We start from the raw sequence: 15,011 nt of genomic DNA, 5'->3' as shown, positions 1-15,011 counted from the left end.
AAGAGTTTGTTTGACCACTGATACATGGACATCAATTCAGAAAATCAATTATATGTGTCTAACAACCCATTTCATTGATAAAAATTGGAATTTACAGAAAAGAATTATCAATTTTTGTCCAATTACAAGTCATAAAGGTGAGGCTACTAGTTTAGCCATTGAAAATTGCTTGAGGGGTTGGGGAATTAACAAAATTTTTATTATTACAGTTGATAATGCAAGTTAAAATGATGTTACTATCAATAGTTTCAAAAAAAAGATGACTAATTGGGATTCCACTATTCTAAAGGGAGAATATGTCCATATGAGATGCGTAGCTCATATAATCAATTTGATTGTTACTGATGGCTTAAAAGATATAAATCAATCTGTGATGAAGGTAAGGAATGCAATCAAATATGTTAAGCAATCCCCCTCTAGATTAAGCAAGTTCAAAGAATGTGTAGAGATTGAAAAAATTGAAAGCAAGAACTCATTATGTTTAGATGTACCAACCAGATGGAACTCAACTTTCTTGATGTTGAACACAACTCAAAAATTTGAAAGAGCTTTTGATAGGTTTGATGAACAAGATCCATGTTTTAAATTAGATCTTCAATATACAGAATGGCATGTTCTTTTGAATGAGAATGAAGAGATGATACTTGAATTAGATGGTAAACCTAAAAGAGAATTGAAGACTTTTGATGGGAAACCAACAAGTGCAGATTGGAATAATGTTAGACTTTTTGCATCTCTACTGCAAGTTTTTTATGAACTAACATTAAAAGTTTCAGGATCTTTGTATGTCACATCCAATACTTTTGCACACGAGATTAGTTATATCCATACCATCTTGAAGGAGTGGCAACAAAGTGATGATATTGATGTGTATTCAATGGGAATTAGAATGAAAAACAAATTTGACAAGTATTGGGGAGATCCGGAGAAAATGAATAAGTTGCTTTATATTCCAGTGGTGCTTGATCCAAGGCATAAATTAGATTTCGTAGAATTTATGTTGATTGAATTATATGGAGATGAGAAGGGTGTAAAAGTAGGAAAGATAATAAAGGACACTTTATTTGCTTTGTACAAGAATTATAAGGAAAAAATGGAGCCTCAATGTGGTACTTCAATAGTTTCATCTATTCCAAAATCAGTTGACAATGATAATACTTCAACAAATATGAGTGATTTGAAAAGACAATCAATCATAGCGAAGTATAAGAAACAAAAGGCACAAGTTTTTGGTGATGGCAATATGTCAGAATTAGACAAGTATCTTAATGAAATAGTTGAAGAATATTGTGATACTTTTGACATTTTGGGATGGTGGAAGCAAAATTGTCACAGATTTCCTATTCTTTCTCAAATTGCTCGTGATGTATTAGCTATTCCTGTTGGTGCGGGTAGCACTAACGGTCTAACCTAGGTTTTGATGAATGACAAATAGGTTAAGTTAGTTTTGTTGTTGTCTGACACTTTGATCGAGTGTGCAGGAGAAGTCCAGACAGGTCGACGGGCTGACCGGATGTCTGGCACGAAGCCCAATTAGGTCGACGGGCTGACCGGATAGCTGGCGAGAAGTCCAAGCGGGTTGACGGGCTGACCGGACGCTTGGCGAGAAGTCCAGCTAGGTCGATGGGCTGACCGGATAGCTGGCGAGAAGTCCAGACGGGTCGAAGGGCTGACCGGACGTCTGGTAGGTAAGTAAGGTAAGTCACTGGAGGGGAGTGACTGCGAGGATGCGTTCCCGGGAAGAGAACATTAGGCGTCGATCCGGCTTAGATCCATTTCGGAAATCTAAGTCGAGATCGTGACTAGATTCCGGTCTCGGAAAAATGGAATCTAAGTCATACTTTTTCTGCTAATTCATACTTTATAAATTGTGCTAACAATCTGTGTTGCAGGGTATATCTTGCCTCGGACTAACCTTATTTTGCAGGAGAAGGAATCTCTGGAAAAAGGTGGTCCGGGCGCCCGGAGGAAACTTTTATCCTCTGCGTCGCCTCACCACGTGGAGCATCCTGACTGGACTTACCACGTCGCACTAGGGCGCCCGGAAGGGATCCAGGCGCTCGGAGCAGCATATAAAAGAAGCCCCAGGGGTGGAGCTTCAAACACAACTGAGAACTCTTCGACTGCTTGTCCTGCTGCTCTACGCTCCCACGACGCTCACAAAGCTCCGACAAAGTGCTCCTTCTTCTTTGGTTAATTTCCTTGTCGGTATTACTTTGTTTCATTAGCATTTCTTGTACTCATTTTGTAATCATATTCGAATTGCTAGTGATTGCCCAATGAAAGTGGTCAAGGACCACGGGCCTTCGAGTAGGAGTCGTCACAAGCTCTGAACGAAGTAAAATCAACTGTGTTCATTTACTTTTCCGCTGCGTACTTTTACACTCAAGTTGTCGAATCGATATTCACCCCCCCTCTATCGAACGATCACGGTCCTACAAGTGGTATCAGAGCAGGTACCGCTCTGATTTGGTGCAACCACCAATCAAACAGGGGGTGAAAAATTAATTTTTTTTTTTTTTTGGTTTTCAGTTTTACGAATTTTTTTCCGTTGCAAGTAAATCTAAATTGGTGCAACACCAATTTAGATACTTCTATAATTTTTTTTCTTCCGCACTACTAATCCAAGACCAAGTCTTGGGATTTTTGTTTTTCTTTTCTTTCTTCTGTGCGCAGGACTAAAATGTCTCAGACAGAAGGATTTAGCACAGTACGACCTCCACTCTTCAACGGAGACGATTTTCTGTACTGGAAGAAGCGCATGGAGGTCTACCTCAAAACAGACTTCGACCAGTGGATGAGTGTAACGAGACCCTATAAAATTCTAGCGGACAACTCCGGGAATATACTGGATCCTGAAGACTGGACAGCAGATTTGAAGAAAAAGGCATCAACAGAAAATAAAGCGATCAACACTCTACAGTGCGGATTAACAAGAGAAGAACTGAACAGAGTCGGTCCACACAAAAACGCTAAAGAGCTGTGGGACAAATTGATCGAGCTGCACGAGGGAACGAGAGACGCCAAGGTAACAAAACGAGACTTGATTTTGAATAAAATTCTTAATATAAAAATGCAGGAAGGTGAAACGGTGAATCAGCTCCACGCGAGGATCAAGGACATCCTCAACGGGCTTCATGCGATAGGCCACCAAATGGAAAATAGAGACTTAATAAGGTACGCATTAAATGCTTTTCCACGTAATAGTTTGTGAGCATCAATTGTAGATGCCTACAAAATTTCTAAAAATCTTTCTAAGTTAAAATTAGACGAGCTTTTCTGTGAATTAGAATTACATGAACAAACTAATGCTGGAGCCGAGAAAGGTATAACTTTATTTGCAGGTTCCTCCAAAGAAAAGAAAAGCAAGCCTGAATTTGAAGAAGATTCTGACCAAGACTCCGAAGACGAAGAACACCTGGTGAACTTGGTAAGAAAAATGTTCACCAGGAGAAAAAGGAGCTTCAGCAAAAAGGACCTTCAAAAGATCAGTTCTCCCTCAGAACAAAGGAACGTGACTTGCTTTGGCTACAATAAAAAGGGACACTACAAGAACGAATGCCCAAAACTGAAGTTCAACAAATCGAAGCCAACCAAAAAGAAGGCACTCAAAGCAACGTGGGACGACTCCTCAGACGAATCGGAGGAAGAAGAGCAGAAACATCAGAGCCACCTCGCACTGATGGCCCACGAAGCTGAAACAGAAGACGAGTCGGAAGATGAAGATGGGTCTGAACCCGAAACAAGCCACGAGTCCGTACTCGTTTCCGAAGGCCCGAATGAGGTATATTTTAATTTAAAAAAAAAATTTAGAATTATTTCCTGTTTAAATAGTAAATTAATTAAAATAGAAAATGAAAACAAATCACTTCTTGAGGAAAATCAAAACCTCAAGGAACAAATAAAAAATTCAAATCCAACTCAAGATCTAACACTTGAGGAGGAGAATTTATCATTAAAAAATGAGATTAACAATTTAAAAGAAATGTTAGAAAAATTCACAACAAGATCAAAAAATCTAGACTTAATCCTAAATAATCAAAAAGCATGCTATAATAAAACCGGACTAGGATATAAGTCGAATTCAAATAAAACCTTTAAATCATTAATAACCCAATACAAATCAACCAATCTAGCTTGGGTTCCGAAAGCGTGCTTAACCACGTAAATAGGACTTAATCAATATTATATACCTAAAGAAAAAATACATTATATAAAATCAAATAAACCAAACCAAAATCCAAAATACAAACCTAAATCAAATTCAAAATCTAAACACTTTAAAAATCAACAAAATTATCACCAAGTTAACCATAACTATAAAAGGAATTGACACAAACCTAAAACCAAAATTTAAATTAATGGCCAATAATTCAGGGGGAGGCTCCAGAATAGCTGACACCTCCAAAACTAACTTACCCGACAGGGTAACCCAAAACAAACTAACCCGGCAGGGTAATTAGGATTAGAGACCAAGTTTAACTTGAATCATGGTAATAGTGAAGTTTTTGGATGATAATACGTTAGGGAAACTTGGGCATCGCATGTCTAGAAAGATATGGTTTCGATCTGGTGCATTTGGCCAAGTGGAACTAACCAAAGCTACCCTTAAATGAATCTTAACTAGTTAGACCAAGATTTAGTACTAAGCTCCGTGGATAGGACTATTCGGAAAACCTCGAAAGTTTGGTTACTTCTAATGACGTCCATGTGACTCACCAAGCTTAGAAGTTTATCCGAAGATTGCCTATTTGTGGAAACCAAAGCTAAATCTGAATCTAACACAAGTTAAACCAAAACTCTATAATTAACAATCCAATTTCATCTCACAAAATCATAGGATTCCCTGATTGATAATATAGATCGGGTGAGATGAATAAGGCTTAAATTTTTTGAAACTTAAAAATTAATTTCAAAATTTTAATTTTAAACTTAAAAATTAATTTCAAAATTTTAATTTTAAACTTAAAAATTAATTTCAAAATTTTAATTTTAAACTTGAAAATTAATTTCAAAATTTCAATTTTTAATTTCAAAATTTTAATTTTAAACTTAAAAATTAATTTCAATTTTTTTTAAAAATTAATTTCAAAATTTTAAAACCTAAAAATTAATTTCAAAAACTTAAAAATTAAGTTTTAATATAAGGGGCAGCGGGCGCCCCCAACCCTTGCCCCACAAACTTTTCACTTTTGCCAAGGTTCACTCCGAACCTCAGTGCGAGAGTATTTTAAATCAAAATTTTCTTGCGGTGAAGACGCTGCTGCGATTCAACCGAGGTCGTCAGATCTATATTTGTCGATGGCTCCTCGGTAAAACTTCTTCTCCTCTCTAAAAATTTATTAGAATTTGTCTTCTCAATTTTTCTTAGAATATTTTTATATATATATACACTAGGAAACAAACGAATACTGGTGCTGGACCCTCTAATGCTAGCACTGACCCTAGGTTTCCCACAGATGAACTAAGGATTAAGTTTGAGTCAACCGTTTATAAGGCCATTAGGACTACCTGCATAGATAGATCATTCTTTTTAGGTTCATGTCCCTCCGTTAGAGAGGTTATAAACCACTATAACTTAAAGAACCTTGTCGAATGTACCAGTCCAGTAAACATAAGTCTGTGTTTTGAATTTTGCAATAACCTAGTGAAAGTAGACGATCTCACCTATACCACTAGGGCAGCGGGTACTGATATCACATTTTCCCCTACGACTATCCGAGAGTTTTTAGAGTTACGTCCATCTACTTGTTCTTTTTTGTGCTATCCTCCCAGGGATCTATCATTCGGAGATCCCTACTCACATATTACTCTCGATACGATTTATTCGTATTTTTTTGGGGGAGAGCGAGATCCCACTGTGACCCAGTTTAGGTCGGTAGAACTTCGAGTCCAGGACTACGCTCTTTATAGGGTCTTAGTCCTTTGCATTTTACCACTGACTACTCGGGACATCGTTGTGATGCGCCCATTCCATTCATTTTTACTCTATGCCCTGAGTCATAGGTTAGATATTGACATCAGCCTACATATCTTCTCCACCATTATCTACTCGGCTGGATACGTGACTGATAGACAAGTCCACATGCCATTCTGTCACATTCTGACAGCCTATATGTCCTCGTTGCACATTGATGTCACTAGAGGAGACATTGCCTATATGACCGAGTTCGATGTTATAGCAGCTCAGAACTTCTCCCTAGCTGGTATCCACGTAGATAGGGATGACGGGACTATGTCTTGGCGGAGGGGGGCACAGCACCAGCCCGATCCAGACGCACAGGTAGACGAGTTCATACTTGCACTGTTTCCAGAGGAAGCCGCACCAGCTCCACCACCGCCCCCAGCTCGAGCACCACGTCACGCTCCCCGCACTCTAGCCGACCATATGACCGGACTAGAGAGAGGTATGGCGAGTCTCCAGCAGGAGAACTCTGATTTTCATCGGGACATACGGCGAGAGGTTGCCGAGTTACGAGCTGCCGGGGAGACCCGACACACTGAGCTGATGGCGCTTCTCCGATCCTTGGGATCTGGACCACCCCCTTCATCATCTCAGTAGCTCTAGTTATGACTCACTTCTGTAGCTACACTACCTGTAAAAGATTTTGAATCTATCTAGTGATATTTCAGACCTGCATTGATTATGTTCTATCTTGGTAGCCTAGGAATTTTGAATTTCATAAATATTTTCAAAAATGATTGTTTTTAACTCATAAGTTCAAACGTGTGTCAGTTTTTTAAAACCTTCCTCCTTTTTAGATTTTCAAAAACAGTTTTGGCCTTAGACTAATTTTGAATCCTTAGAAAGCATGTACCCATAGGACTAGTTTTTGAGCATCTCACCAACACCTTAGGTTTACCTTGCTTGTGTTTGACAAACATAGAAAGGGGTGAGATGCATAGGCCAACTGTCTGGACTTAAGATGCTTATTTCAGTGCATCGGCATAAGTCTGGACGTTAAATACAAATCAGACATTAATCAGATTAAGTTCATCAGTCAAGTCAAACACTGACTGCTTATAATCATCTTAATCTGACTAACCAAGTGAAAGCTACTATCTTCTGATAGTTAGTTAGTACCTAATTGGTTAGACAGCTGTTTAATTTTAAGTGTCAAGTTCAGGGGGAGAAATTAATTAAAATTTTGTATATTTTTGTACATCTATTTTAAAACTAACTTATTTTTGAACACTAGTTTTCAAAAAGTTAAAATTAACTGAGTGTTTGAAAAATTAGAAGTTTAAAAATCCCACCAAATTTTTAAACTTGATTTTAAAGTTGAAAATCATTACAAACTTAATCTTATTCAGTTTTGTAACATATGCTTGAAAATTAAACTTTCCAAAACTTAGCTTTAATCAAATTAGCCTTAACAAATTTATTTTGGCTAAAACTTTACTTGCTTTTGAAAAATTAAATTTTTTTTGATAAATCAAATTTGAAAACTTGATTAACTTTAAACGTATATTTTTTTTCAACTTAAATCCCCCAAGTCAACTTGACTATCTTTTTAACTTGATTTAAAAATTGTACTTTTATCAGTATCTTTGAATTTTGAATCAAACTTAAATATTTTCCAAAATTAGCTGTTTCTTAACAGTAACTCTACACTATGCTTGTTTACCCTTGCCTATTTTTGCTGAATGCCAAAGGGGGAGGGTTAGGTGGTTAAGTTAGCTAAACCAAATTGAAAACACCAAAACTAACTTTAAAAACCATGTACCTGTTTATTTATTTTTTGCGTCTTTTCACTAACTTAACTAGGTTGTCATTCCATCAAAAAGGGGGAGATTGTTGGTGCGGGCAGCACTAACGGTCTAACCTAGGTTTTGATGAATGACAAATAGGTTAAGTTAGTTTTGTTGTTGTCTGACACTTTGATCGAGTGTGCAGGAGAAGTTCAGACAGGTCGACGGGTTGACCGGATGTCTGGCACGAAGCCCAGCTAGGTCGACGGGCTGACCGGATAGCTGGTGAGAAGTCCAAGCGGGTCGACGGGCTGACCGGACGCTTGGCGAGAAGTCTAGCTAGGTCGATGGGCTGACCGGATAGCTGGCGAGAAGTCCAGACGGGTCGAAGGGCTGACCGGACGTCTGGCAGGTAAGTAAGGTAAGTCACTGGAGGGGAGTGACTGCGAGGACGCGTTCCCGGGAAGGGAACATTAGGCGTCGATCCGGCTTAGATCCATTTCGAAAATCTAAGTCGAGATCGTGACTAGATTCCGGTCTCGGAAAGACGGAATCTAAATCATACTTTTTCTGCTAATTCATACTTTATAAATTGTGCTAACAATCTGTGTTGCAGGGTATATCTTGCCTCGGACTAACCTTGTTTTGCAGGAGAAGGAATCTCTGGAAAAAGGTGGTCCGGGCGCCCGGAGGAAACTTTTATCCTCTGCGTCGCCTCATCACATGGAGCATCCTGACTGGACTTACCACGTCGCACCAGGGCACCCGGAAGGGATCCAGGCGCCCGGAGCAGCATATAAAAGAAGCCCCAGGGGTGGAGCTTCAAACACAACTGAGAACTCTTCGACTGCTTGTCCTGCTGCTCTACACTCCCACGACGCTCACAAAGCTCCGACAAAGTGCTCCTTCTTCTTTGGTTAATTTCCTTGTCGGTATTACTTTGTTTCATTAGCATTTCTTGTACTCATTTTGTAATCATATTCGAATTGCTAGTGATTGCCCAATGAAAGTGGTCAAGGACCACGGGCCTTCGAGTAGGAGTCGTCACAGGCTCCGAACGAAGTAAAATCAACTGTGTTCATTTACTTTTCCGCTGTGTACTTTTACACTCAAGTTTTCGAATCGATATTCACCCCCCCTCTATCGAACGATCACGGTCCTACAATTCCGATATCGACAATTGCTTCAGAATCCGCTTTCAGTACTAGTGGTCGGGTACTTGATTATTTTAGGAGTTCATTGACTCCTAAGGTGGTAGAAAGTCTTATTTATACTCAAGATTGGCTTCGGTTAAGTTTGCAATCACTCAACGTTGAAGAAATTTTAGAGGATATGGAAAAACTTGAAAATGGAAAGTTTTTATTTTTTTAAAAAATATAATCAAATTTTTGTTTATAATTATAAACTTTATTTACTTAACTTGCATGTTTTTACCAGATTTCGCAAAAATCATAATGGACTCATCTTCTTCGACAACACCGGTGACACAAAGATCAATGGTATGTTTAAATATTGTATTTTATTTAAATTGACCTCGATACTAAGAACATGAAGCTATATGATGATATAAGTGTTGTTGTTTCTAATTTGCTCACTTTCTAATTCACACTTTCTGTGATGTTGTTATTCCTCAATTTTTTGGTGTTTGCAGCTATATAAAATCACTTGCGGAAAGAAAAAGGTATGTCAAATTTAAAAAAAAAAACACAGTCAAATCCCTATCAAAAGCTCTAGTGCTCATTTGTGTCGTTCATTGTTGGCAACCTTGCCATCCAAGCTAGCAAATAGCAATCTAACTCAATAGGACTTGATCAATTAATGTTGACTACTTTATGGTAATTTTGGCTATGTTTTCTGTCTTGGAAATTGGAATTGGTTACTCTGTTTAAAAACTTCTAGCATCTCAAACTTTTCTAGTGAAATATAAATTCTTTCTATGTTGTTGATTGAACTCGTAAGTTTCTAGCAGGACAAAGGTGGGATCTGTTGACATAATCTACCATAAAGTAGTCCAAAAATTGAGACATATAAGTTAGTGATCAGAAACTCTACATAACTTGCTTATCTCCAATTTCTTGGATTGGCATCAGTTGCAACATTTAATAGCCTTCATTTAAAGTTTGAAAGTCTATCAGTTTTGAACTTGTGAGGCTTTGTTGGCTACATTTGTTACCATAAGCTTCTCCCATCATCCAGTAACTCTAATTAGGAGTCCTGTGAAATAGTTTTCTTTGCCCATTTACTACTGGGTCTTTCCAAAAATTTTCAAATTTTCTTAATAGTAGCTTGCAGTTTGATCTTAAAAATTTATAAATTTTCTTAATAGTAGTCCTGTGAAATAGTTGAATTTGTGCAGTTTGATACTTTGATCTAGTTAAATTTGTGCAGACTACAACAAAAACTGCAAACGACAACGGATATTATCCGTTGTCATAGGGTCAAAAAACCGTTGTAACTGAGGGTGTTGTAGAATGTATTGTCCTACGACAACGGTTTTGAATCCGTTATCTTTGTAGACATTTGACAATGGTTTTTATCCGTTGTTGTATATATGCTCAAAATTTAGCTACGAAGGATACGACAATGGTTTAAAACCGTTGTGGTATCTAATTTCAACAACAGAAATAAACCGTTGTAGTAGACTCTTTTTACAATAGATATTAACTGTTGTGGTAGATAATATTTACTCGTTTTGCTTTTTTTTACAACAGTTTTAATATATTTTACAACGGATAAAACCGTTATCTTTTATCACTTTTTTTAAAAAAAATCGTTGTGGTTTACATAGTTTTTACAACATTTTTAACTGTTGTCTTTAATGTTCATTAATACCAAACAACCAATCTTATTTTACTATAAGCAAACCACCAATACAAAACTAAATATTTACTACATTAAATCCAAAATAAACATCCATATATAATTCATCTTGTAGCCACACATATACAAAAATATACAAAATGAGTTGTTACTCATCAAAATACACATGTTTTCCATTACTGTTCTCCATATACATTAAATCACATGTTTTCCATTTGTTGTTCTCCATATGGCACGCTTTTAATTTACAAATTAGCAAGGCAAGCTACATGCTAACAAAGCTCACTTCTTGCATCAAAAAAACTCAAGCCTCACGAATTGCCCGACCTGCAAAAGAAAAATTCAACAAAACTTATAAAATTCCATAATTTCAGATTATAGTCTACATGACAACATGAATTCTTGGAAAATAAGCAATACAAGGAAACATGCCATTTTATACTCGAAGTTGCATGTTTGAGGTGGTTATAGTCAAAATTACTATAAATATGACTACCAAAGAATAAGAGCAACTAAAAAACTACTTTTATCCAGTTAGGGAAAAAAATAGACAATTACAAATTTTCCTCCTTCTCTTACGTTTTCAACTAATGACTGGTTTAAAGAGGATTTTTTGCAACTTCATCAAGTTTTACATTGACTCAAACTTATGACTACCCTTGAACATAATCTTTGAGTATCTATTTGTACATGTTGCAGAACTGTTAGCCACTGCTAGAAGAAATGGAGAAACTCTTCCAACTAATGTACTCCATGTGACTCAAGGAGCCTTATCGAAATATGGTTCTAATAATAATAATAATAAATCCTCTCTCAATCAGTTGCATTCATGAGTAACACATTGGAAGAGGAATATCAAGGCTGTGTCTGAAAGGAATAGAACTCTGGTATTCACAAAATATAATTTAACCGTCAGTCCTTGCATAATGCAGAAACAACTAAATAAGCGTCATGTAACATCAAATGTTAGAATGAGGTATTGGGCAAAGGTATGTGTATAATTTATTTCATGGAACATCAAATGTAGAAACAGAGTTTTTTTTCCTTCAACCAAATATTTAAAAAAAAATAGAAATTTCCAAAGCATGACATAACTACCCAAATCTGCGTTGGATATAGATACTTGGATAATGACACTCAAACAGTGACACTAAGAGTGAACAATCACTAATCCTATTGAACACATGTACAATTTGTAAAAATAGCCATGTCAGAGATTTCGATCATACTCATGTTGAACTATATCAAGTCCAAGTAACATAGACATGGAACAGTTGTAGCACTGACACCATATTCAACCACACAAGCATTATCATACTAGAGATTTGAATGAACATTAGTTATCAAATTTCGTAAACAGTAAGCAGTAGAGTACTAGCCTTGTATGTTAAACTTGTTGAATGTACAATATCTCATAAGAAAGTTTACCTTTAATGTTATCACAATAATCACATCCAGAGAGAATACACAAATCAATGAACTGATCCATAGTGAGTCTTAGCTCTTCAAGAACCTGAAAAATAAGGATGAGAATAAATACAGTAATTCAATTAACAATAAGCAGAATAAATATACCTTTGAAACGTCAAATTCCATCACAGAGATTTTTTTGGAACTAGGATCCATTAAATGATGGAGAAACCTTAGTACCCCAAAAGTTAAAGTATCCATGTTTTCTGAGGCAACCGCAAACACCTAGAGATTGATAACAAACAAATACGTTTAGGATATTAAAGTTAAAAAAATAAAATAGAATGTGTTACATTACATCATTTTACCTTGTCACTTTTGCAAAGAGCTGCGGATTAAGCTTCTGCTTCACAGGGTACCTTTAAATCAGAAAGATGAGTTTAGCTTCTAAAACTAGAGATACAATACTTGTATATTAAGCAATTGCATGCAGAAAACAAACTCTACAGTCATCTACTGGAATCAAATTCTTCAAGAAAGTAATTTGAAAGTTCAAAATATATTTAAAGAAACTCTATGTTACATATGAAGAAAACAGATAATCAGCATGCTAACTTTATGTTGATTGCATCATAATCAATAAGATCCTCATGGTATTTTCCAATAAAATAGCAATATCAAAGATTACCTTGACAGTCCTTTTGCTGTACTTTTCAATTCCCTCCAAATCACCAGTTTGCAAACAACAAATGTAACCAAGACAACAAAATAAATTCTAGCACACTAAAGAGTCCCAATAAAGGTACTTGTTATGCACAAGCAATGACCTCAATTGTTGTGTTCAGATCATTAGTTGCATCTTTCCTCTTTAAATATCTAAAGAATAAAATAAGCTTAAATATTATCATTATCTTGCAACAAAAATAAAGGAGGGGGATAATGACAAAACTGTAAAGATCAGCCTTTTGGCAAGTTCTTGTTTCTTCAGCTCTGGAGGTTAACCGTCAAATACATATCTGGCATAAAAAAGATGATAATAAAATATGGTGGCTGAATGATAAACAAAATGATATTTAGACATGCAAATGGACTTACACTGGCTCGATACCTGCTTCTAATAATCTGATAGTTCGATTGAACATCCCTTGCAAATGACTTATCGACCATATAAAATGTCAAGAGTTAGAAGAAGAAATAAAAAAGTCCAACTCATGCATAGATTTTTCAATGAACTCTGCAAATTCTTTCCTAATTCTAGGAAGTCCTCGAGAATCACTATATGCACCTGATTGCTCGAAAGAAAGTTGAGATTCTTATTAGAATGACTAAAACAATATTTACTAATCAACATGAAAAAAATAACAAGGCCTACAGATGATGTTTTGGGTTTGTTACATATAAAGATACAACTAAAAATTGGAATATGACACAAATGTTATGAAAAGGCCAACATAAAAATTGCTTGGGTTACAAATGCACAAACAAGTACAGAATACATTTCTTTTCTAGATCACTGTTAACAAGAGGAAACAAGTTGCAAAGTAGTTTAGCTTGAGAAACAGACTGCATCAAAAAGGAAAAGGTTTAAGCAGACTGCGAGTTGAAAATTGTAGGAATATGTGAATACCTAAATCACCCGAATTCAATGAAAGATAATGTTTAGCTCTTGCAATGACATCTGTTGGGAATAAAAGCCCGACATTAGGGTCATCCAATAGAAATGGAGCTTGACACAATGCTACCACCTGGAGAATAGTATAAGTAAAAAATTACACCATTAAAAAGAGAAATCTAATGGAAAATGTCTCTTTATCTCAGGGAGCACAGAGAAGGAGAAATTGCTCCATGTACAAGGAATTTTTGACTTGTGAAGATGATTTTTTCTCACTGAGTTCCTTAAGTCAAGCAATAGAGAAGAATGATCAACACTTTGATACAAGTAGTTTTTAAGAAAGAATAAAGAGAAAATAGAAACCTGACGGGGAAATGTTAATGGCTTCTATCCGAGAGCATGAGGGTTCCCGACATTTGTGAAAATAATCTGCAAACAACAAAAAAAACCAATCTCATGGAAAGTAAGTCCAACTTGTATCTTGTTTCTTAAGAATAAATTGCAAGGGGAGTGCAGTATTATAACCTCAAATTTTAATCTCACAAGTGGCATCCCAACAAGCTAACAATAAAAAGAATCAAAGGCATATGTGCACTTCATATCTTGATACAAGCAATAAAGCAAACATATACAGTGCTAAATAACCCAAGAAGATATCTTCAACCAGATAACAAGAATGGAAAAAAAAACAATCAAAGTCAGATCTTTCAGGAATCGAAATAAGAGTCTCTTTCAATAAAATTTATTTTATTTAACTCAAATCATGTTGTGGCACAATCAACGAAAATTGTGTATGAGAAAGCATCATAACCTTCTTCCCCTCCTTCTGCAACTCCGAAGCCTGCAGGTAAAGCTCCCCTTTGACAGCATATGCAACTTTCTTCACATTCTCATTCAGCAACTTGTAGTCCAGCGGCTTCGGCGCCATCCTAATACTAATTAATGATTTAAAATCAAAACTTCTTATATTAATATTAACTAAACAACAAAAGGAGTATAGAAGAGGTCACATGCTAATTTTATGATGGAAAGCAGATCAAACTTACTTAGACATCAAAGATTCTGCTGCCTTCTCCAAGCATGGAAAAATTAGCCTATTTTGACTGAAACTTATTGACTCTCTTTGTTAGAAAATGGGCAGTCTTCTTGGAGCATATAATGTAGAAATATGCATCTCTGACTCTGTTGTAGTTCTATAGACATGAACAGAAACAACAATAAACAAGGATGCCATGGCTAAAATCCTGATGCCTTTGCAGTCTGCTATAGACCTTGTAGAAGAAGCTTGCTTACATGCGAAACAGACGTATGTTTTCATGTTCTTCTCTGATCTAAGAAGTCATTAAGAAAAACTAGAGGAACAAATCTCGTGGAAAATGATCGCCATATTCAATTAATGATACGATTAAGACGATTTGGTGAATTATTTTTTTAAAAAAATGACCCTAATTCGATTAAATCTGAAGCAGAGGAAACC

General features: G+C 36.2%; 1 protein-coding gene and 2 long non-coding RNA genes across 3 annotated transcripts; 1 reads left to right on the top strand and 2 right to left on the bottom strand.

Moving 5' to 3' along the window:
- Positions 1-259: 259 nt before the first annotated feature.
- Positions 260-10,066, top strand: LOC121999383 (zinc finger BED domain-containing protein RICESLEEPER 2-like). Its single transcript, XM_042554071.1, has 4 exons — positions 260-1,391; positions 9,130-9,191; positions 9,344-9,373; positions 10,049-10,066. The coding sequence occupies exons 1-4, from the start codon at positions 260-262 to the stop codon at positions 10,064-10,066; spliced, it is 1,242 nt and encodes a 413-aa protein (XP_042410005.1).
- Positions 10,067-10,793: 727 nt separating this feature from the next.
- On the bottom strand, positions 10,794-12,153 carry LOC122000122. Its single transcript, XR_006116956.1, has 3 exons — positions 12,088-12,153; positions 11,941-12,025; positions 10,794-10,839 (listed from the first exon to the last, which is right to left on the bottom strand). It is a non-coding gene; the product is annotated as an uncharacterized LOC122000122 (long non-coding RNA).
- A 1,423-nt stretch (positions 12,154-13,576) lies between these two features.
- Positions 13,577-14,372, bottom strand: LOC122000121. The gene is made up of 3 exons (XR_006116955.1): positions 14,346-14,372; positions 13,898-13,963; positions 13,577-13,667 (listed from the first exon to the last, which is right to left on the bottom strand). It is a non-coding gene; the product is annotated as an uncharacterized LOC122000121 (long non-coding RNA).
- Positions 14,373-15,011: the final 639 nt, after the last annotated feature.

Source organism: Zingiber officinale, chromosome 7A, assembly GCF_018446385.1.
Source record: "Zingiber officinale cultivar Zhangliang chromosome 7A, Zo_v1.1, whole genome shotgun sequence".
Lineage (NCBI taxonomy): Eukaryota > Viridiplantae > Streptophyta > Magnoliopsida > Zingiberales > Zingiberaceae > Zingiber > Zingiber officinale.
This window is presented reverse-complemented; position numbering and strand designations above follow the sequence as displayed.